General features: G+C 51.6%; 2 protein-coding genes across 2 annotated transcripts; both read right to left on the reverse strand.

Moving 5' to 3' along the window:
- Nucleotides 1-5,066: 5,066 nt before the first annotated feature.
- On the reverse strand, nt 5,067-13,706 carry LOC128839294 (perilipin-3-like). Its single transcript, XM_054032163.1, has 8 exons — nt 13,682-13,706; nt 11,061-11,140; nt 9,948-10,143; nt 9,172-9,254; nt 8,551-8,788; nt 7,872-8,047; nt 7,332-7,460; nt 5,067-6,077 (listed from the first exon to the last, which is right to left on the reverse strand). Exons 1-8 carry the CDS (start codon nt 13,704-13,706, stop codon nt 5,712-5,714), a joined length of 1,293 nt encoding a protein of 430 aa, XP_053888138.1. The 3' UTR covers nt 5,067-5,711.
- Nucleotides 13,707-16,956: 3,250 nt separating this feature from the next.
- On the reverse strand, nt 16,957-20,930 carry LOC128839295 (perilipin-3-like). The gene is made up of 7 exons (XM_054032164.1): nt 20,877-20,930; nt 20,103-20,298; nt 19,397-19,479; nt 19,008-19,293; nt 18,078-18,268; nt 17,741-17,863; nt 16,957-17,625 (listed from the first exon to the last, which is right to left on the reverse strand). Exons 1-7 carry the CDS (start codon nt 20,928-20,930, stop codon nt 17,257-17,259), a joined length of 1,302 nt encoding a protein of 433 aa, XP_053888139.1. The 3' UTR covers nt 16,957-17,256.
- Between the last annotated feature and the right edge of the window lie 2,479 nt (nt 20,931-23,409).

The following is a 23,409-nucleotide window of genomic DNA, read 5'->3' on the forward strand; positions in this document are numbered from 1 at the left end:
CCAAAGAGGAGAAAAGCCTCCAGCCCCCGGGGCTGTGTGTAACTGACACAGGGTCAGTTACACAGAGCCCCAGCCGCTGGAGGCTCTGTTTAAGAACCGGGCTGCCCGAGAGCTACCGGCTTCGGGCAGCCCCCTTGCCTCCGGACCCTGCGCCCCCAGCCGGGCACTTCCCCTCCCGGGCTCCGGCGGCGCAGGGTCCGGAGGCACGGGGGCTGCCCAAAGCCGGTAGCGCTGGGGCAGCCCGGCTCTTAAACAGAGCCTAAGAGGAGCAGAGCCTCCAGCTGCGGGGGCTCTGCTCCTCTTCGGCTCTGTGTAACTTATACAGTGTAAGTTACGCAGAGCCGCCGGAGCCCCGGAGGGGAAGTGCCCGGCCGGGGGCACAGGGTTCGGAGGCATGGGGGCTGCCCAAAGCCCGAGCGCTACCGGCTTCACGGTTTGCTGGGCAGCCTCCAGACCCTGCGCCCCCGGCTGGGCGCTTCCCCTCCCGGGCACCAGCTGCGCTGGGGAAGCGCCGGCTGGGGGCGCAGGGTCTGGGGGCTGCCTGGGAAACCGTGATGCTGGTAGCACTGGGGCAGCCCTTTCCCCCTGGCTGGGAGTGGGAGGGAGGAGGGGGCGGAGTTAGGGTGGGGGAAGGGGCGGAGTTGGGGCGGGGCTAGGGGTGGGGAAATGGGCGGGGCCATGGCCCGTGGAGGGTCCTCTTTTTTTATTTATGAGATATGGTAACCCTAGGCGGGGAGCCGGGTCGGCCGGGCCCGCGGGGAGCCGGGCCCGGGGGTGCGCCGGGCCCGGGGGTGCGCCGGGCCGGGGGTGCGCCGGGCCGCCGGGGGCCGGCAGTGCTGGGCCGGGGCGGCACCCCAGGGCCCGAGCCGACCCAGGCTGGAGCCGCCGGGGGGGGCTAGCCTGGGCTGCGCCTCCTCCCCCCCACACTCCCCTTACCTGCTTCAGGCTTCCCGCGAATCAAATGTTCGCAGGAAGCAGGGGAGGGGGCGGAGACTTTGGGGAGGGGGCGGGGTTGGGGAGGGGGTATGGGCGGGGCTGGGGGCGGGGCCGGGGGCCATGGAGTGTCCTCCATTTGGAGGTACAGAATATGGTAACCCTAGTTAAGGACTCCCATCCTCACAGTGTGAGCTCCCCTAGCTAGAGGCACCAGAGTTATTGACCGGAAATTAGAGATTAAGACCACTTGATACAGAGATTTAAAGCCCCATCATAATTTCACCTAAAGAAGCAAGTTTGTCTTTTCTATGATCATATTCCACTTGTTTCTCATTAGCCCTGCCTTACTAAGATCATTGGTTAATTGATTCAGCTTCCCAAGGCAGGTAATTCCCATCTGCAGATGATTAATCAAGATCTCAAAGCCATAAACCTTAAGAGTTTTTGGTTGTTGTTGGAGGAGTTGTTTGGGTTTTTTTTTTTTTTGGGGGGGGGGGGGGGGGGAAGGGGAAGTTTCACCCAGGAAGGGTGACTAGGCAGTATTAGGACTAGCCTGACACTCTGTATTGAAAAGTCTCATGACTTCCACTTCCTTCCTCTTCACTAATCCAGGTTTCACAGATCACAAGACAAACTCAAGAGCCTTCTTCTCTAAGCATCTCCCTTCTAGGCCTGTACTAAAAAGTCTGAAGTTGGTTTCTTAGTAGTGCAGATACCATACACTGAAATAGGTTAAATTAAAACCACACATTTCACAGCTCAAAAAAAAAAAAAAATCTTCACCAAACACTTCAGAACAGGCCAAATGACCCCTCTGCCCAACAGACAGGTAAACAAAGCTATTTCAATAAAAACCACAGCCTACCTCAGCAAGGTTCACCAGTCAGTTCTCAGATCCTGCAATGGTACAGAATACAAGTGCTGCTCAGCCTTTATATACCAGTGCTGATGTCATCAGAGGGCAGGCCTAAACAGACAGCACCAGAAAGAAATCAGAACTCTCCACCCTGACCAATGAGTTGCTTTGTAGGAAATGCCTTTTCCCCTTCAGTCATCTTAACAAAAACAACAGGCATTAATGGAGCCCTGATATTATAGTTTCATAGGTTCCAAGGCAGAAGGGACTGTTGTGATCATCTAGTCTGATCTCCTGTGCAGCACAGGCCAGAGACCTGCCCCACAATAATTCCCAGTGCAGAGCTTTTAGAAACACATCCCACCTTGATTTAAAAATGGTCTGTGATGGAGAATCCACCATGACCCTTTGGTTAATTGTTCCAATGCCTAATTACCGTCAGTATTAAAAATGTATGCCTTATTTCCAATCTGAATTTGTCTAGCCTTTGGATGGTGTTATACCTTTGACTGCTAGATTTGAAGAGCCTATTCTGAAATATTTGTTCCCTGTGTAGGTACGTCCAAACTGGATCAAGTCATCCCTTGGCCTTCTCTTTGTTAAGATAAATAAATTGCCCTCTTTGCGTTTATCACTATAAGGCAGGTTTTCTAATCATTCTCTGGCTCTTCTCAGACCCCTCCTCAATTTATTAACATCCTTCTTGAATTGTGGACACCAGAACTGGACATAGCATTCCAGCAGTGCCAAATAGAGAAAAAATAAGCTCTCTACTCCTACTCGAGATTCCCCTGTTTATGCATCCCAGGATCACATGAGCTCTTTTTGCCATAACATCACACTGGGAGCTCATGTTCAGTTGATTATCCCCCAAATCTTTTTCAGAGTCACTGTTTCACCCAGGATGGCCTACATTCTTTGTTCCTAGGCATATACATTTAGCCATGTTAAAATGCATATTGTTTGCTTGTACCAAGTGACCTGTCCTCTTGATTAGTTACCACTTCCCCAATTTTTTTGTCATGTGCAAATTTTATCAGTGATGATTTTATTTTATTTTTCTTCCAGGTCATTGATAAAAGTGTTAAAATAATATAGGGCCAAGAACTGATCCCCATGGGACCCCACTAGAAATACATCAACTCCATGGTGATTCCCTGTTTACAATTACATTCTGAGACCTATCAGTTAGCCAGTTTTAAATCATATGCCATCAGCTGGCTCATTTGAACAGGGATATTAAAATAAATGAGATTTCTCTGGCGTGCGGGCAGCAGGGCTCTCAGGGGAATAGTGAGAGCCATAATTTTAGATGTTACAATGCCTCTCAGGGAATGCTTAGGGCTCATAATTCCTGCCCAGAAGAGCTGACCACTTCATCACAGCAGGACTTGGCTCCTAGAGGGCAGCGTAGCTAAAAGATGGCACTTGGACAAAGTAATCAGCCCATTTCAGGTCTCCCAAGCTCCCATAGGAGGCCCCAGAATATGCTTCCTAGAGGCTGTAGCCCCATTCCACACTAGGGTGCTGACCCTGTTGTTCAGTGCAATTGGGCATTTTGTGTGGTTGTTTGCTTCACTGTCTATTTTGGGAAAGGCTGGGATGTTTTCCTTGGTCCAGGACCAGCCAAGATGCCTCCTTACTTAATTTCTGGCTATCCTCATGGATTCCATTTATAATTGTAGCCTATATTTTCACTAGCCTCAGCTTGTCTAGGAATACTCTTAAATGTGTTCTACAGGTCTCTCTGCTACTCCTTGGCAGGTTGGCTACATTCTGGTACTGCAGTTGCTGTGACAATTTTCCCTTTGGTTAAAATTGAGAGTTACACAAGTGCCTTGTGTCACAGGGGCCAGGAAGCACCTATGCAGACTTCCTGAGGAGAAACATCTGCATAGCACATAAAAGGGTCTTATTTTCTTGTAGATGTGGTGTCTTTTCCATTTTCTCACAGGTGAGTGGTGGGAACAGGAGAGACATTTTCACAAAATGTTATGTAAGTGTTTCACTAGTTAATTGCATGGGATTTTGCAAGCCACAACTTGGGGTTAATTGAATTTTTTTTTCAGTCAGAACTGAATTTCAATGAAACCCTGGCAATTGAACCAGGGCTGCTTAAGTACAAGGTGCTACATCTTGAGCTAAAGAAGGCCATAGCATATATTCACAAGTGGTTTAGACTAAGAGAGGCCTGACTGATTTGTTGTTGTGTTTTGAAGCCCAGGAAGTTCTAGAAACACTGCAACCTTAATAGCTTTCTTTTTCAGATTACAAGAATTCTTCATGTGGAACCACACTGACCACAGCAAAGACACCAAATATTTGAGCTAGGGAAATACTGTATGTAGCTTTGGTCAGAGTGACAATTGTGTGGGGGTGGGGGGGAAGAGAAGGAAGAAGAGTTCCCTTAAATTCCTTTGGGTCATTTCTCAAGTGTCTTTTCTACCTGTGTTAACATACTGGGCTAAGTTCTGCTTCTTTGAAATCCATGCAGGCAGGTTGAGTGCAGTAGATGGCAGGAGAAACCAAAGGGAGGATCTAGTTATCTGAGCATTGTCTTCAAGCTGGTCTGGTTCCCAAGTAGGTGGTGAGTGTTACGGGTGAGACTACAGTCACCTTTCAGGGGAGCATTTTACACCAGTACTTGTAGCAAGGAGGATGCTTTAGCATCATCCTGCCTGAGACCAAGTTCCCCCAACCCTGCCCGACTAGAAACACTTATCAGTGCCAAACTAGCTTCTCTCATGAAGGCTTTAAGCATCTCCTTTGTTAGAGCATAAAGCCAATGAGAGGGTGAGTGGCAGGACTCAGGGAAGGTAACATAGGACTGGTCAGGCTAAGAAATGGGGAAGGGAAGGCAGAGTGGCAAGCCCCAGAAATCTGAGTGATCCAGGGCAGAGCATCATTCCCATAGCCAGGGTCTGAACAATACTCCAGACCTGCATGGTCTTCAGAGGGGTGGAACGGCAGAACAGCATCCATGGGAGACCTTTTCCTGGCATTATTAGCCCTCAGATCCTGTCCTAGGGAGTTGGGAAGGCCCAGGACAGCAAGTCAGCAAAGGAACTGAAGTCAGGCTGCCCTACTCAGAGAGAGCTGGTCTCCAGAACCTGGCTCAGTCAGAGGGTACATTTGAGGTGGGATAGCAAGACAGGGAGCCACGTAGAGAGATCTGCAGATGAACACAAGGACGAGACCTTTGTTGAAAGCAGCTTGTGTTTATTGTGGAAGAGGCTAGTTGTGTTAACATACAGAAGTGTTTAGTCACCAGCAGAGACCTTTTATATCCACCAGCCCATATGCAGTTCCATTAACAAGGCTTGTTACAGTTACCTTAGAGAAACCCAGCACAGGAATGAGAGGTGGGAGGAACACCCATAATAACTGAACTAGCAGCACTGGTTAAATGCTGTTTGGAGGAAGGCAAGGTGGAGCCCTCATACTGGACAAATGATCCCTTAGAACCTCTAGGTGGACTGGAGTCAGCCCCTGTAGCCAGCATGTGCTCAACACCCCAGGATTCCTATGTAGTGGGGTTCCCATCTCTGACGACCCTTCTCCAGCCTGGAAGTTGGACCTACTGAGCTGGTTCTCCCATCCTGCAAACCCATCAACAGCTGTTAGAAGCCAAGTCACCATGAGTCACAGCTGGAAGCCCTCAGAAGGCATAAGGCCCATTTAATAGGTGGGTGTTCTAGACAGTTGGGTACTCATGAGAAGTTATCCCGTCAGTCACTAACTAGTGAGGAGGTGAGAAAGCCAAGGTATTAGAATAGCAGACCCAGTGCAGCTAGGATCATCAAGGTGATGAGATTTGCCTCCATTCCATGAGAGTTGCTGCAATAACTGAAGAGTGCGACATGCTGTTCACCACAAACATCTGCAGCATGGGGGCGGAGGAGGCATGGGTATGAAACCGTCAGACTGTGACCTTCTCCTCTGCTGGTTCCCCCACTGGCTCTGTGGAGTCTCCAGCAGGAACAAAGGGTCCCACAATCCACGTGAGGGGAGCGTTCTGCACCACATATTCCAGCAGCTCATCCAGGGACTCCTGGGCTTTGGTCACCTTCTCCCGGGTCTGGGTCAGGATACCCTCAGACAGCTCCTGGAAGGACTGGACATTGGAGAAGGAAGTCTGGAGCTCTCCCATGTTCTCATAGGCTTGCTGAACCTTCTCCTGGAGAGCGGCAGGGAGACCCTGGATGTTGGGCAGGAGGCTATGGCAGGCAGTCTGCACCTGCAGGATGAGGTTATGGGAAGTGGCTAGAGCCTGGGACGCCATCTCCTGGAGAGAGAGAGAGGAGGGAGTGATTAGATGCATGTGAAGCTCGCTCCTGTCAGGATGTGACATACAGCATTGTCACACTGCATCTTAGCAAGAAGACAAGGCTACTGTGACACTCTGCACCCCACATTCACCATAGTAATATGATTATGTGGCATTTTGTACAAAGTATGCCTTGTAAGGTATCACTCTGAAAGTCTCAATCTGTTGAACATTAATATCTCAGACTGTATATGCTATGTATGTGTTACTGGAAGAGGTTGTGAAGTTGAAGACCCCCACAAGCAGCCTTTGAGGTACAACAATGAAGAAGCTATAGAGGGCTGATTGTCTTGGCTGATGGCCTATCAGCCAAGACAATGGCCCATGGAAGAGCTTAGCCTTCCTGGGAATGTTTCAGCTAGCCTATGAGTAATGGCTGCTATTACTCAGCAAGGCATGCAAGGGCATGTGACCAGACCACATGACACCGAACTCCATTTTGGTACCTGTATTTTTCCCTACAAACTGGGCTGGCAACTTGGTGGGAACCCTTTGTTCCAAGCTATGTGGAGAGACATCTCTTGGCCTTGCTCCCCACACAAGAGGACTTCTGGAAATCCCTGAGAGGCAGATTGGAGGAAGTGCTGGTCCCAGGCTAAAGGGATTTCTAGCCTACATATGGAAACTTGGTGGACTGCTCATATAAACTAGGGTGAGAAATTACTAATTCAAACCATATCTGGTATATATTAGGCTTAGTTTGTGTTTATTTGCTAAGTAATCTGCTTGCTAGACTTTAAGCAATTATAAGTGATATCTTTCTGTAGTTAAACAAACTTGTTTTATCTTAACAGTGTATCTTAAAGTGAAGTGTTTGGGAATCCTATCTCTAAATAGAGGCTGTTGCACATCTTCCCCACATCAAGGGGGGAAGCAAACAGATCCCTGTGCAGCATAAGATGGTATAATTCTAAGTTTTTGCTCTAGTAGGGGTGCACAGCAGGGGAGCTGGGAAATTGGCTGGGGGGGGGGGGGGGCTCCTGTTTGTCCATGAGTGGCTTAGGTAAAGCACTCAGGTAACTCAGTTGGGTGTGTGGAGCCACCTGCTGTTGTGGTGGGTGATTCACAGCCAGCCTCTCCAAGGACTGTTATCAGCAGAGCAACATGAAAGGCCAACCCAGCTGAGTTGCTGGGGGTGTGTGTGTGTGGGGGGAAATCAGTGGTTCCAACGGCTCCTAGATCACACCCCCAGGAGTACAACCCATCAGATACCTCTGGCTGTGGTGAGCGGTCATCCTCATTGCCTCCCAGCTGGCCCTTGTGCCACTCTAGCCACATCTGCTGCAGCTTCTCCTGCCCATCATGAACCTTCTGACTCACGGCCTGCTTGGCATGTTCCATCTAGAGGACACAAGGGTTCAGTCATTGTGCAGGACAGCAGAGAACAAGAGCTACTCCCAGTATTGCTCCCAGTGTCTTGTGTACAGGGGAGCAGCAGAAGCTGAGTGAAGCAGACAGTGCCACACCTGTGATACTACTAGGCTAGAGACCCTCCACCTGGAAGGGAGCAGTTGACTTCTGCAGCCACTGAAGACCAGTGTCACCTGCATCTATGGGAGTGGGTGTACCATACCATGCACCCAGCACTACATGGCACTCAGCTGGGCTTTGAACTATAGTTGTGTGCAGACACTACATGACCCCCACCTGCTCACAGTGATTCAGGGACATGCAGAGCTTGGCAAGCCCCAATCTGAGCTTCAGTGATTAAGGCAGCTACAGGGGAAAGCACAATAAGACAAAAGGCCCTACCAGATCGATGGTTTGCTGGAGCTGGGAGAGGGCCTCCAGGGTGTGCTGCCTGGCTTGTCTCATCTTGCCCAGGGCGTGCTGGTAGGCTCGCTGGCGGAGTTTGGTAGACAGGGAGCCCAGACGCACAAAGTAACTCTTCTGCTCTCCAGACCCCTCCATAGGGGTTGCCAGCTCAGCTGGAATATAGCAAGGGAGAAATGGCCAGTTGTGATGAGACCTGAACTACAGAGTCAGACCCCAGTGTGTGGAATCCTGTTCCAGGCTATGGAGGCCTAGCTACAGGCACTGATGTGTCAAACAAGGTAAGGATCACTACAATGAGGGATTAGGCAGAGACATGGACACCAGTACATGGACATTCATTCCCAGCCCTCCCTCCCGGATGAGGCTAGAGATTCCCCTCCACCCACCAATACCATATTTTATGTAAAGAAAGGATCTATGGTAAACTGTTTCCAGCTGCCAACATTTGCTGCAGGATGTCCACTAGCTGCCACCTAATGGGCAGAAAATAAGTCAGATTCTCAAGTTGCAAGAGACAGCAGGCCCATGTGATCAAGGTGGGTTGCATGGCCCTTGTTCCCCCACAGAGCGTGAGAGAGCAGAGGAGTAGGATACAGAGGTTAACAAAGCCCCATTCTGCTATTGGGCCATGGAGAGCCAGCACCAGTATTCTCACCGAGCTCCTCCTCTGTCATGGGGAGGTAGTGGTCCATCAATTGCTCAGATTTCCCTAGCACTGTGTTCATGCTGCTGGTCACTGCAGATTTGGTCATCTCCATGCTCTCCTGGACAGCCTCTTTGGCCACACCCACCATGCTGGTCACTGCATCTTTTGCCTCACCAGCCATGCTGCAGACTGTATCCCTGGCCCCTGCCACTGCAGCACGCATGCAGTCTTGGGCATCTGAAGCCACCTAGAGGCAGGTGTCAAAGGAGAGGTCATGGCACTCTTACACTAGAGCTAAGAGATGGGTTTGGGGGGGTGGGAGGGAAGAAGAGGAGGGAAGCATAGCAAGGGAAGCCTGGAAGTGCGGTGGGATCTCTCCCTCCAAGTGGTTAATGCTCATCTGTGGAAGCTTTCTAACATACTAACCAGCATTCACCCCCCCATTGAGCTGACTGTGGCCTCCTTGTGGAGGTGTTACAGCTGTGGGAAGCGCCAGACAGAACCTGGATTTCAAGAAAGTGTTTGTTGCTACTTAGCAGCATCAATGGAGTAGATATGGCAGTAATTGTGATCTGCCCAAAAACCATAATGCGTGTTGTGTTTTTTGTAACCAAGATGAAGGGTTCTTACCTTCTGCACAGTCTGTTGCAGCACTGGCAGCTTCCCCTCCAGGGTGTCTAGTCCCTTACAGGCATATTCATTTGCTGCTGCAACTAGAAGAGGATCAGAGTGGTTTCCCCTCAACTCCTTCCTATGTGCTCAATCACAGCAAGCATTTGGGCAGGGGGACCCCCTGCCCCAATGTCCCTTTGTTGTAAATAGCCTCCCATGTGTCGTGTGGGGCTCAGGAAGAGGTTATGCAACTTGGCCAACAAAGTCACATGAGAACCAGGATTAGAACTCAGGTCCCGGCTGCCAGTTCTGGGTTCAGAGCACTAGCCCCAAGATCCCTCAGGAGAGGAAGACAGCCCCCTGAAGCAACCAGAACCTCTTGGAGATTAATGTTCTGTTGCACTCTAGCTCATCAGGGATTTCAATAGGCTCCTGCAAGCATCACTCCAGCATTTTGTAGACTGGTTAGTGCCCCATTGGCTTTATGGCCATGGAGAGATCAGGGTTGGAAGCCTGACACTGCTCGCTCTCAGCTGGCTTCTCAGTCCTAGGACAGGGGGAAACCATGCCCTGCCCCACAGCAATCCCTGCAGAGCAGTGCTAGTCCCCATGGAGAGCTACCTGCCCAGTGTCTTGTCCCAGGACCTGTGTCCAGCTTCAAGGATACCAGGAAAGGGGCACTGTCTACAAACACTCATTTGCCAGGACATTAGAGTGAACTGAGACAGAATCTGTCAGGTACCCACCCCAGGCTGTTCATACAGGAGTGTTCCTGTCTCCCCTCCCTTACTCACTCTGTGACTCCAGCTGGTCCAGGATGGGCTGTGCCCCGGTGATGGCAGCAGAGGTGATGGCCCTCACCCCAGTCTCTGCCACATCACAGACAGCTTTCATGGCTGGGTGGGTCTCTTTGGTGGCCGCGTAGCTGTCAGAGGCCATCTCACAGGCAGATCTGACCAAGGGAAGGTCAGCCACCCTGCCCACTACAGTCTGAGGGAGGAAACGGAGTCAGTTGGGGAACATCCACTGTCTGGACCGAATGACGCCTCAGTCGGTTACCCTCTTGGGATTGTTAACTCTGTACCCAGCTAGCCACAGAGCTGGGTGCTGAAGGGTTCAGTGCTCCCCCATCCCAGGCCATTTCTGCTCCCCCACACCATAACCCCAGCTGGCTCAACAAGAATAGCTAGCAACATCAACAGAATGATCCTTGCTTTCTTTGGCACACGTACAGCATGGCAGAGCTCTGCTTCCAGCAGCATAGGGGGCTATATTTATCTATTATATCCTGGCTGGGATGCCACAGCTAAGCGCTAACCCCATCACTGCTGCTGCCAGGATTAATACAGCTAGTTCTGGGCTTCCTTTCACAAGAACTAGTTGATGGAAAGAGTCCTGCCTGAGAAGGGCCCCTGCACGAATCCCATTGTGCTCCAGGGTGATCATCTGCAATCAGTGCAGCAGTGAGTAGTGCTGGGTTGCTCTAGAACTGTTCTAGGTAGCACTTGCCAGAGCCAGTTTGGAAGAAAAGCAAACAAAAACCTTCTCTGCAAAGCAGAGAGTGCCACACAGTTAAAATCAGAAACTCCAAGATGTTTTGAAACAAAATTTGGGAAATTGACCTTTTCAGTTATAGCAACTGCAAGAGCGACAAGAACATCGATTTCACTTAGCTGCTCTGTGGAGTGGGAGCCTCCAAGACCTCAGAGACCCTGCTCCAGACAGGCTGCCCAGGACTCGGCCAGGCTCCCCCTCAGAGACTGGCAGGTTTCCATGGGAAGCCTGCCTGCATTTCATCAAAAGTTTTGTTGACTCCGCAATAGATTTGCTAAAACATTTCACTCCAGCAAAATCAGCATTTTCTGCCACAATGAAGTTCGGACACCAGCTCCCCAGCATGGACCTACCTGTTGCTCCTGTCCCTGGGGCTCAGGGCAGACAGCCTGGATTTCAGTCGTGTTACCAGACATGTGGAAGGGAGTTGTCACTGCAAGAACCAGGAGGAACCGTTAAGGGATCAGCAGGCCTCAGGCTTCCAGCTGCACCAGATTGCAGCCTCACACTCATGTCTAACAGCTGCTGCAGTCCCTTGGCCAGTCAGTGCCTACCATAGTAGGGCACCCATGTGCTTCCCCAGGAAGGGAAACCACACTGCAGGACCAGGTAATGCAGGAGTGCCAGAAAGCCGTGGCCCTTTGCAGCTCTCTTTTCTGGCTTGTCCTAGCTACACTGATTGCTGGGACCAAGGAAACCTGTCCCAGGCCCTGGAGACCTCAGTGAGTAGGATACAGGGCCAGGCAGAGGCAGGGGAAATTCCTCCTGCCAGCAGGAGTCGGAGCCATGACAAGGAGCTGCAGCCAGGCTGCAGGGTCAGGGCAGTAACTGCACTAAGGGAAGAGTCAGCTTCTCCCTCTCCCCCATGCACTCCACCCCGCCAGGAGCCAAGCCCCAGCAGAGCTGTAGGAAGGGGCTGGCAGTGCCCCTGCAGCAACACAGGCTAGACTGAGAGGAGGGGAGAACAGAACAGCCCTAGGTGTTTCTAATGTCTGGCCCCACTCCCTTCCCACAAGCAGACAGAGCTCCTCTGGGCACCACCTCCTTGGATATGGGGGTGGGGCAGGAGAGGAGATGTCTACCACACCCCAACCATGGACATGCCCCAGGTCAGGCTGGATTCTCTTTGACAAGCATGGTGCCCCGGATGGATGGAGAGTTAGCATCAGGGTGTGCAAGGAGACGAGCTCCAGCAGCCCCCAGAACAGCAGCACTGTGTGGCCGTGGCCAGCCAGGGCCAAGCTGCACAGGAGGCCTAGCTGGACAGACCGGCTCCTAAGAGAAGACATTTCCCCTGGAGGGAGCAGAGCTCTTCCTTCCTGAGACAGGCTCTTGGCTGTTCCTTATCATGAGTTCAGTGGGAGCTTAGAACAGCAGCCATGGCCAGGAGTGATTTTGTTCTCTTTAACAGACAGTCTCTGTGCCCCATCCCCCTTCCCTTTCTGCCAATAGTAATCCAGGTCAGAGCTAGACACACATGCAAGTGCTGCCTATTGAAGTGGAGAGTGGGCCAGTCATCTAACATCACGACTTCCCACACTAACAGTGCTCAAGAACTGAAAGGGGTTCAAACTCTCCAGCTCTCGCAATTGAAAGCCAAACACAGCAAGGCAAGCACAGCTTTAAGGTCCATTCCAATGACAGACAAGCTCAAACAAAACAATCCCCCCAGAACTCAACACTTCAGACCCTGGAGCCCCAAAAACCACAGTGTAACTCCAGCTCTCAGCCCATCTCTCACCAAGCCTGCACTCTGAAGCTCCCTGGGCAGTACACAAACCAGCCCCTGCACAGCTTTTATAGCCCAGTGATGATGTCAGCAGAGGGCAGGGGCCACTTGACAGACAGCTCAGCAAAGCAATCAGGAAGGTGCGCTCTCTACCCTGACCACTGAGGTCTGGAAAGGGGTGGAGCCTGGAAAATAGCAGTGTTACGATTGACATAGGGGGTTGTTTGCCTAGATAGAGTCCCAGCTGTTCCAGATGGGAGCCTTGACCACTGCAATGATATATGAGACCGGGGAAACCGTTTCCACGGCTCTGAGTTCTCCTTGGTTCATGTAGAGGGTGGTGGGATGCCCGTGGAGTGTTGAGGGGACATTTCCTAGGGTAGGCCACATCCAGCACCTGACTGCCTGTGGGCCGGCCCTGCCAGTGTGCAGCTCTGCTGACCTTAGGAAAGGAGCGCGGGCTTCAGGGCAACTCCACCACATGGGCTCCAGGTCACAGCAGCACAGAGCTAGTGTAGGATTGGGACCACAGGGTTTTCCCCTGGGACGGTATGTATATATCACTAGGGACCTCCTTACACATTGCATGTGGACACTTCTCCTCAGGCAGCCCTCCAGCTTCCGGTGCCTGCCGAGCAGCGCAATACACCTGTGCATTCAGCCGAGACAGGACTCAGGCTGCTCCTGGAGTGGGCAGGGGGGCTAAAATCTTTAGCATCCCCCCGGCATAGACACGGTGATATGCCTGCATCAGGCCCACCAAGCTGCCAATGAATATAGCCCTCACTTTGGAAGTGCCCATCAGCCAGGGAATTCCACACCGGCTCATTGGCATGTTTCGATCCAGGCGTTCAGGTCAGCGGGCAGCAGGGTGGTTGCTGCAGCTGTTTGCTTCCCCATCCACTTTGGCAGAGGCTGGGTGCGTTCTCTGTCCCAGGGCTGGCTCATGCTGTGTGGTATTTCTCCAGGGCAGACCACCTCTTTGTGTAGCGTTCAGCAAACTGGGGCTCCGGTCCCGGGGGAGGCCTTTGGCCCTTACCCCAGTACCATTCATGCACAATAAATCAGACTAACAACTCCATCAGGTATCATTACCTGAGTTTTGCTTTCTCCTGGGAGCCTGTTAAATGTTTGACAATCTCTCTGCCATGGTTTGGTGGCTGGCTCGTGTGTGAGTTGATGCCGTCATGAGCACTGTCCCAGCAACAGGCATTTCCTCAGCAGACTCTCCTGGGTGCCTTTTACCTTTGCTGTTGATAGCATTTCCCATCTCCACTAACTGCACTCAGTCTAATATAGGTGTCAGTTCAATACATGGAACCCACAGGCTCAGGGGGTATCAGGGTAGCATTTGGGGAGATGCTGGGGGTGACAGCCACAGGGCAGGACTAAGTGTGGAGACAAGCTCTGGGAACAGTTTGGGTGGGGAGGCGGGTCATGCTCGGCTCTGCCCTCTTCCTGTTATAGGATTACCATACGTCCTCTTTTTCCCGGACATGTCCGGCTTTTCGGCACTCAAACCCCCGTCCGGGGGGAATTGCCAAAAAGCCGAACATGTCCGGGAAAATGGCGGCTCTGCTCCTCCCCCGACTCTTCGGCTCTGTTTAAGAGCCGAGCTGCCCGAGCGCTACGAGCTTCGGGCAGCCCCCATACCTCCGGACCCTGCGCCGCCAGAGCCCGGGAGGGGAAGTGCCCGGCCGGGGGCGCAGGGTCTGGGGGCTGCCTGGCAAACCGTGAAGCCAGTAGTGCTCGGGCAGCCCTTTCCGCGTGGCTGGGAGTAGGACGGAGGAGGGGGCGGAGTTAGGGCGGGGAAGGGGTGGAGTTGAGGGCGGGGCTGGGTGGGGAAATGGGCGGAGCCAGGGCCCATAGAGGGTCCTCTTTTTTTATTTATTAGATATGGTAACCCTACCTGTTATCATTCCTGGCCTAGTTACTTCAGTGCCAGGGCCCTTCCCAGCCGGAGTGACAGCAGATCACACCATGAATAACTTCTTCCCATAACCTCCCCACTGCCCTTCACACATGGAGTAAAATCAAAGCAGGGAGTGCAAATGCCTGGAGCAGCTGGGGAGGGTGACAGAGGCCTGGGGCTGAGGCTGGTGCTCACGTCACTCCTTTAAAGCAAGCCTAGATCATACCCATGTTTCTTTTCCACAGAGGGATGTGAGCAGGCCTCTATCCAGAGGCACGATCCTCCGCTTCAGTGGCTGCAAGTGCCAGAGTGGGGCAGTATTAGGCCCTGATCCTACAGTGAGCCCTGCACAAACCAGCCCCTGCATTTACTCAGACCCCCATTAGCTTCACCAGGCAGTTGGGAGAAGTAGTTGAGTTCCAGAGGGCTCTGCACAGGTGCAAGGATCCCCAGCACACAGAGACCACTGCGTACTCAGGGCATAGAAACCACCTTTCCAACCATAGCCCCCCAGCACATGTACATGCAGGCAGCAGAACAAGCCCAAACATGTTCAGAGCACAGTGCAAGTCTTCCTTTGGGGTATCTGCAGCTACAATCGCTAGTTATCCAGGGGGTACCACCCAGGAAAGAGAGCCAGCTGGAAGCATCTCTTTCCTTTTCCCATTCAGACCATTGGGGCGTAGCTAGTGTGATCTCTATGCTCATACCTTGGATCTTCTAACAGGCCATTGGATTAAACACTTGAGCCCGTTGGTGTATCATGCTGGGGCCTGTTGAAATAACTCACTGCTCCTTGTGCCATAAACACTGCATCTGTTGGCTTGGTCAATTACTGCATTTGCTTTGTATAACTTAAGACTGGTCCAGCAACAGTTTCTATGGGGTATCTTAGGTCTGACCCTGGCTCGGGGATGTGTTAGAACCACTCCTCTATGCAAGGATTAGCTGTAGGGGCTGTGCTGGGGAAATGCAGGCTACGATGTTCTTCATGGTGTAAAGAAAATCCACAGTTGAAGCTAATATCTGCTGATGTGAAATCCACTCATTGACCTCACACATTTTATTAGACTTGGACTAAATAGCAAAGGGCTTGAACCCAGAAGACAGATTAGCTGAACAGAACAGCTAAAGTCTGTAGTTAGTTACTCTTCCATAGCCTTAAAAGGAGCAGGTTAGGACCTCTACTCACCCAAGCAGGGCTCCACCTGGCTAGTGCTTTTACTTACTTTTCCCCCCTGAGTGTTGGAGGGGCCTTTGTTAATCCAGAGCACAGCAGGATTTGTAACACACCTCTAGTTACCCAGGCAGATTAGCCTCAGTGATTGCTCCCTGGCAGTTAGACTTTGAAGGGCTTGATATCCCCAGCCCATTGGAGTAGAAGGCAGGCCCTGTCCAATGAGATCAGGAGTAAGCAGCTCACATGGCTGGCTACATCACTACTTTGGTTACTCTTCTCCATCATTGAGAGCAATGGTCATGGTACTGCTGAACCTGAGAGACATTTCCTTGCCTGAAGCTTTTTAATAGCTCAAGCTCTAGCTAGATAAGCAACAGTGATGGAGCTGCCTAGATGACACTCCACAAGTGACTTCAAGTATAGACACAAGCTCTCAGGGAAATGCATTAAAAGCCCAGCACTGGTCATATTATGTATCTCCCACAACCCTGAGCCATGTGCCTGTACTGTTATTGGCCTGGCTAGGTTTACACCAGGCAGTAGGAAAGGTTAGACAGGTTCTTGGCTAATGGCATGGAGAAAGGAGGCAGTCTTGCTGAAGCCTGGACATCAGCGATCCTATCTGCTGCTCTATTTTTTGCAACTTATCTCCCTGTGTGTGTTTTGTTAAATCCCAGTTGTCTGGAGTTGTCAAATCACCAACTCTTTTTCTAGACACTCCCAACCTGGTCAGCTGTCATGAGATGGTCCTGGCCATTGTGATGCTTCTGATCTAGGTTGAAGTAGCTGCTGTACTTGGTCTTATTGCACTGGACTAGAGGCAAGGCCTGGCAGTCTCACACCACTGTAGGTTATCCTTTTAACTTCGCTTATTATCAATAGTAGGTTCTCTGTTCTCCACACACCCCATTTCCTCTCAAGGCCATAGTGCCCCAACACCCTGGGTCTTTCCCTCTGTTAGTTGGTCTCAGAGGCTGTAATGTTGCCTTGCTACCCACTGGAAGCCAGACGAGTGTTCCCAATGGGCTGTTGCCTCAGACTTTAAGGTCAGAAGGACCATTATGATCATCTAGTCTGACCTCCTACACACCACAGAATCTCACCCACCCACTCCTATTTGAGAAAAGTCTCAATGGAAGAGTGTCAAATGGAGGCAACTGAAGAGATGCCTTCACCCAGGAGATGTGCTCAGACATTCTGGAGCCCTGCCAGAGAAAAGGTGTGTGTGTGTGGGGGTGGGGGAGTGGGGCGCATGCATGGCAGATGGGGTCACCTGTACTGTACATGTTTGTATAGCACATGAGCTGGGGAGGGATCACATTAAGCAGACAGCAATTTGAATGCAGTTGAGGTTTATTGTGAAGTTAAACCCTAATTTTATACAATACAAAGAGCTAGGAAAAAAAACCCAAGCTCAGCAGCACTTCATATGTACAGAGGAAGACAGCTGTATGTCAGTTACAATCCATGTCCTCAGAGAAGCAGACTAACCCTGTAAGGGGTGCAGTCCTGCATGATTAGCGATGCCACCCTATAACTGGTAATAAACTGTTCCGGGGAAGTGTGCCTGGGAAAATGACATTCAGGTTCTTTAATTCTGCAGAAGGAAGAGTTGAAATCAGTCCACCATCTGCCAAAGGAGGACCACGGCCTCAGCGAGGAGACCCCACACTAGCTATGCAGGGAATTCAGCTAGATTCCTTCCAGCAACAGGGGGAATGGAACCCTTCAGGCCTCCACCTTCTTTCCTTCCTTCACCATCTCATCAGGACATACTCCCACTGGAGACTCCGCAGCGAAGGGTCCCACAATCCAGTCCAGGGGAATGTTCTGCATCACATATTCCAGCAGCTCATCCAGGGACTCCTGGGCCTTGGTCACCTTCTCCTGACTCTGGGCAAGGGCACTGCTGGACAGATCCTGGAAACAGCTGGTACTGGAGAAGGAAGCCTGGAGCGCTTCTATACTGCTCGAGACCTGCTGGGCCTTGTCCTGGATAGTGCTGGGAAGGCCCTGAATGCTGCCCAGGAGAGTAAGGCAGGTGGTTTTCAGTTGCTCAGTGAGGCTCTGGGACATGGAAAGAGCCTGAGCTTCAACCTGCTGGAGGGAGAAAGCAAGACAGACTGGAGTATCTGCAAGTCACCCTTACAGATGGGGTGAGTTTGCTGGAGCAAGGCTGTCAGGGCAAGAAGAAGAAGGAGGAGGAGAATACCTCTGCTGAGTCTGGGTTCTCCTGCCCTTCAAACTTCCCCCTGCAGCACTGGAGCCACATTTGGTACAGACGGTCCTGGCCATTGTGAAGCTTCTGATTTACAGCCTGCTTGGCATGGTTGATCTGCAGGAGGAGAGTGCAGTTAGCTGGGAACAGCAGGAGGCGGCTGGCCATGGAACCTCCCCCACAGCGAGCTCTGGGTAGCAGGCAGGCAGCACTACTGCAGCAACACTGCTGGGCCTAGGAACAAACAGTGCCAACGGCACTGAGCACAGGAGGCTGCAGAGACCGTAACCCATAGCAGCTACAGGGAAGGGGAGAGAGATCATGTTCCTACCAGGTCAATGGTTTGCTGGAGCTGGGAGAGGGCCTCCAGGGTGCGCTGCCTGGCTTGTCTCATCTTGCCCAGGGCGTGCTGGTAGGCTCGCTGGCGCAGCGTGCTCGAAAGGGAACCCAGACGCACAAAGTAACTCTGCTGCTCTGCAGGAGTCTCTCCCGGCCCCTCCACGGGAGGTGTTGCAAGCTCAGCTGGAAGGGGGAAAAGAGGGTCAGCTGGCAGCAGTGGTGCAAGTAAGCCAGTACAGTCAGGTACGCCGTACCATTAAGACATTTATTGCTGGTATGCCATACCAGAAAGACATTTAGCATCTGCTGAACACCGCAGGGCTCTCCCGGGAATCACAGCAGCAAAAGGAGCAGAACGCCAGCAGCTCCTCCGGTGTGGCTGTACCGCCCCCAGCTGCCCCACCATCCCTTCCATGCAGCTGCATCTCCTGTCTAGGGTCTGTACAGCCCCCCCACAGGGCAGGGTGGGGTTGTGTGTGTGTGTGTGGGGGGGGGTGTCACATGTCCCCACCTTTGGGTCCCTCCCGTGAGTCACCATACTGGTAAGAGTTAAAAATCTACTTGCACCACTGGTTGGCAGAGCCAGGATACCAAGGCAGCTGCATTCAGACCTCCCAAAGCTTGTGGCCTACAGAATCTTTCCCAGGGCATGTTTGGATGTCCTGCAGCACTGACCAGCCAGGGAGCGGGTAACTGCACAGGGAGCAGCAAAGCCATTAGTCCAGCCTCCTTCCATCAGGCAGGGCTAGCAGAGGGCCCCAACATGAAGGAACAAGGGGAGGCCTAGAAGCCAAGCTATGTTGCAAGGGAACCCCAAGGAGAGGTGGCTCGTTTGGCAGCTCAGCTGTGAACGCTGGGAGTCTAAGCCATGCCCCAAGACACCAGGGTCACATTGCTGAATACAAACCAAAGGGGTTCTTACCAAGCTCCTCCTCTGTCATGGGGAGGTAGTGGTCCACCAACTGCTCAGATTTTGCCAATGCCATGTCTATGCCACTCGCAGCCATCTGCCCCATGCTGGAGCCTATCACTGTGCTCATGCTACTGGTCACTGCAGATTTGGTCACTTCCACGCTCTCCTGAACAGCCCCCTTGGCCACGCCCACCATGCTGGTCACTGCATCCTTCGCCTCAGTGACTGTGCTGCAGACTGTATCCTTGGCACCCACCATTGTGGCATGCACTAGGTCTTGGGCATCCAAAGCCACCTAGAGGAAAAGGTGTAGGGAGAGGTCACTGAACACCTAGTGGAAGTGAAGGGCCCATAGCCTCAGCCTGCTCCAGAACCAGCCTGGACACTAGTGTAGTTACCTTCTCAATCGGCTGCTGCAGGATGGGCAGCTGCTCTTCCAGTCTGTCCAGACCCCGACAGGTGTATTCATTGGCTGCTGCAACTGTAACACAACCAGTTCCCTTTATTCCTTCATGTGCACCGATCTTGTGGGGCTGCTAATCTGTGTACATCGAGGGACTGGTGTTCCTAAGCACTGATGGGGACGCCAAGGAAGAGGGGTTGGGCAAGTTGCCCAAGGCTACGGAGCCAGTCTGTCAGAGCCAGGTTTAGCACTCAGGAGATCCCAGCTTCCAGTTGTCTGTTCAACCACCCCCAGCTTCTCCTAGAGGGTTTCAGGAGTCTCCAGTGCCTGTAATGGGCTCAGATCCCTTTAGCACTGGAGCTGCTTCCAGTGCCTTCTAGCAAGTATTGCTCCATGGCATTAGGTGCCATACACAGTGCATGTGGCTATGTGGCACTGGGCCAGCCATGCACACCAAGGATTGTGCCTGGGCACTGCCTCCCTCTAGACTGGCCCAGCTCAGCACAATGCCTTGGCCAGATCACTTCTAGGAGCTAGCAGAGTTCAGTGGAGCAGGAGAAGGGAGTCGGTGGATTCTGTTTGCCGCCAGTTGGAGGTAGAGTTCAGTAGTGGGCCTAGAGCCACCGTAGGTGGAGCCTGCACCCAGACCCACCTCCCCTGCCACACACACAGGAGTGTTCCTGCTCCCTTCCCTTACTCACGCTGTGGCTCCAGCTGGTCCAGGATGGGCCATGCCCCGACGATGGCAGCAGAGGTGATGGCCCTCACCCCAGTCTCTGCCACCTCACAGACAGCTTTGATGGCTGGGTAGGTCTCTTTGGTGGCCACATAGTTGGCAGAGGCCATCTCATAGGCAGAGCTGACCAAGGGCAGGCCAGCCACCCTGCCCACTGCAGTCTGAGGGAGGGAAAGGGGAGTCAGCTGGGGAAGAGCTCCTGGCTTGTCAAGGTGCCCCCCGTCTCTTTCCTTCTGCAGCTACTGATTCTATAGGACATGTAGGAGACGGTCCTCAGAAGCCTGGTTCCATTGGAACAGCTACCTATATTCAGCAAGATCTCAGGAATGCTGTTTGCGTCCTGGCACGCCCACCAACAAAACAGAACGGTGTTACAATCTCGTTCCGTCAGTGAGAGCAGGAACGGAGCGACCTTTTGTCTTACCAAGTGCAGTGTCTCCCGCTCAGGAGCCATGTCTGTCCCGCACTCGGTACAATGCCCCCCTCCTTTTTGGGGCCCTTGGGCACTACTGTCAAAGGGATTTGCCAGTGTTACAGCGCAGACAGCCTTCACAGGGTCACCAGTGCCAGTGCTCACCCTGGCTTCAGGAGGCACTTCTGGGCAGTGACTCTGACAATTAGAACTTGAAGCATCAGCTACTATTGTGGTTATGAGTCCCCATCTCCAGGAATGGACACATTCAAGCTAGAACAGCAATTCCAGCTGCCAAGCACACCTGCCTCCCCAGGAGGGACCCACCTGTTGCTCCTGTGCCTTGATCTCTACCCGTGTTTCGTTTTCGTTAGCAGACATGGTGGAGTGATGTCCCCGCAAGACCCAAAAAGGAATATTGAGAGGCTACAGCAGGAAAGAATAGAATCACTATTGGGTAAGAACACCAGGAGAGCTGCTCCAGTTCTGTTTTCTCTAAGAGCCAGACCAGGTTGTGCCCCTGTAGTGAATCTCTCTCTCTAGAGAGAGAGAACAGGCCAGTGCGTTAAACCTTTGATCCAAGGCAGGCCCAGAGTGCATCCTCAAGTCCAGGGATGCACTTGTAACCCACGCCTTCTGGGTGTGGTGTTCTGTCCCATCTAGTGGCACCAAGACCAGTTAGAGAGAGATTAATGTGTCTGCTCTACAGCCTTAGCTAAGAGTCAGATGGTTTTTAGCTCATGCAGTAGAGGCTCATGCATTTAGCTCCAGAGGTCCCAGGTTCAATCCCGCCCGCCAACAACCAGCGTCTGTCGGTGTTACACACTCCTAAAGCTTCTATTCAGACTTACAGACCCAGCAATGCCTCCCGAGGAGAGCACCAGGACAGCTGCACAGTGCATCACAGGCATCCTCCTAGTTCAGTATTTTCCCAGATAGCGCCAGGGGTTAATTCCATTTGTCCCAGAGTACAATCACTGAGAGACGTTATCCTGCTGAAGGTAGCAGTCATTGACTACACACAGAACACTGAATTGAGAAGGTACCATCGGTGAGTGTTCAGGGACCTCTAGAATGAGTAGCATTTGATTTCCCTGGATATTTAATTACATAGGAGATCTCCACTATGTCAGACTGGTTATTTTAAAGCTAATTTAGCTGGTAAAATACAAGTATTTTCTATTATCAGTTAAAGACTGATCTGGTTTAAAAAAAAAACACCCACAAACACCCCACAGATTCCAGTTGGGGTAAATTGACACCATCACCCCTAGAGGTGAGAGTGAGGCCAGAAAGCATTTCCCTTATGGGAAGGCACCAGGCCGGTTTTCCTTTAATGTTTCCCGCATTATCTGTTTGAGATACAGATTAGTTACCCAGCACCCCAGTCCCAGCTGAATCAGCCACGTGTTTCCACCTGCAGATCATTATGACACACCAGAACTCAGACCACAGCCAGAAGTCCCAATCCCCATCCATGAATGGGAACAGCACAGCTTTACTCAGGTAGAGAGGTAAGTGGACAGTTTTCCCACAGTCTAGACTCTAGTTTAGTTCTCCTTGTTAGATATTCCATTCTCTAGGGAAGCCTCCATCTTCTAGAACATACCATTAATCCAGGCAACCTGGTCTGGAAGACAGATTGTTTCTTTCCCTGGACTGGTTGCTCAGGAGACTCAGCTATCACCTAGAGATGCTTTACACAAGTACAGCTACCAAGCACTGAAAGGGACTAAGAGGTTCTGATCATTCAATCCTAACTACTACCATCAATCAGGCAAGACATCAGGTCACACTCTGTGTAAGAAAAGAGCCCCCATCTAAACACCCCCAAAACCTAGGAACCAGAGACATTTCACAGAGTTTAGTCACACATCTTACCAAGTATCAACACTACTAATCCTTCACCAATACTAGGACCACGCCCTCTCTCAGCCATTATATTCCTGTGATGATGTCGTCATGGGACTGGACACACTTGACAGACAGCTCAGGAGACCAATCGCACAGCTGCATTCTCTACTTTGCCCAGTGAGGGCTGTGAGCCAATTTCAGAATTGCCAATTTTGGTTGGATGTATTCCTGGAGGTCTCATCACATGACAATCTTTAATTAAAGATTAATTTTTAATTCCTGGGGACTCCAGGACAATCCTGGAGGGCTGGCAAACCTAGTTTCAGATTATGAGCTGTTTGGGGCAGGCCTTTTACTCTGTGTTAAGACAGTACCTAGCACGATGGGATTCCAGTTCTGATTTTGGCTTCTAAATTCTCTTGTAATACAAATAATAATAAAGCTTCATATTCTTATAGTGGTCCAGTTGCTCTCTCTGGAGAACACCTTTACATTCCAGCTCCCTAGTAACATTTTCAGTGTAGAAGGTTTTTGTCAGTAAAACAATCTAAGAGGGGAGAGAGCCGATGCATTATTTTGCTTTCCTGCCTACTCCAGAAGAGGCTGGGGCAGTTTCTCTGGCCCAGTTGGCACAAGCTGCTTCCTGAGTTCATTTATAGCTTTCCTGTTAGTGGAAATGTCCACAGAAGAGAACATGGCACCGATTTTTAAAGGTATTTAGCTATTGCTCCACTCAGCATTGCAAGGCCTAAGTGATTTGGGCCCAGAATCTCAAAGGTAGTTAGGTTGCCCCACACTGGGCAACAAGGGGTTAAAGAACTGCTCTGAGCTCAGCCAGCCCTGCCCTGCCACATCTGTAGGAAATGCACCAACTGGAGGAGGAGTTAAAAGGCAGGAGAGCCACTTGTTTGGGGGCAAACTAGGGAAGAGAGTAGATCTATATCCCCAGCAGAGAAGAGGCTAAAAGAAGGCTGAGGGGAGATATAATTGCTCTTTATAAATATAT

The sequence above is a fragment of the Malaclemys terrapin genome, chromosome 6 (genome assembly GCF_027887155.1).
Source record: "Malaclemys terrapin pileata isolate rMalTer1 chromosome 6, rMalTer1.hap1, whole genome shotgun sequence".
Taxonomy (NCBI): Eukaryota; Metazoa; Chordata; order Testudines; family Emydidae; genus Malaclemys; species Malaclemys terrapin.

What these genes read in the sequence shown, in the direction of transcription:
- LOC128839294 (XM_054032163.1), bottom strand. Translation starts at nt 13,706, where the DNA reads ATGGGAAATGCTATCAACAGCAAAG. An exon ending in AAATGCTATCAACAGCAAAG is followed by an intron (nt 11,141 to 13,681) that starts GTAAAAGGCACC and finishes TGGTTCTTGCAG; the next exon opens with TGACAACTCCCTTCCACATG. An exon ending in GGACCAGCTGGAGTCACAGA is followed by an intron (nt 9,255 to 9,947) that starts GTGAGTAAGGGA and finishes ATCCTCTTCTAG; the next exon opens with TTGCAGCAGCAAATGAATAT.
- LOC128839295 (XM_054032164.1), bottom strand. Translation starts at nt 20,930, where the DNA reads ATGTCTGCTAACGAAAACGAAACACGGGTAGAGATCAAGGCACAGGAG. An exon ending in CATGACAGAGGAGGAGCTTG is followed by an intron (nt 18,269 to 19,007) that starts GTAAGAACCCCT and finishes TCCCCCTTCCAG; the next exon opens with CTGAGCTTGCAACACCTCCC. An exon ending in TCCAGCAAACCATTGACCTG is followed by an intron (nt 17,864 to 18,077) that starts GTAGGAACATGA and finishes CTCCTCCTGCAG; the next exon opens with ATCAACCATGCCAAGCAGGC.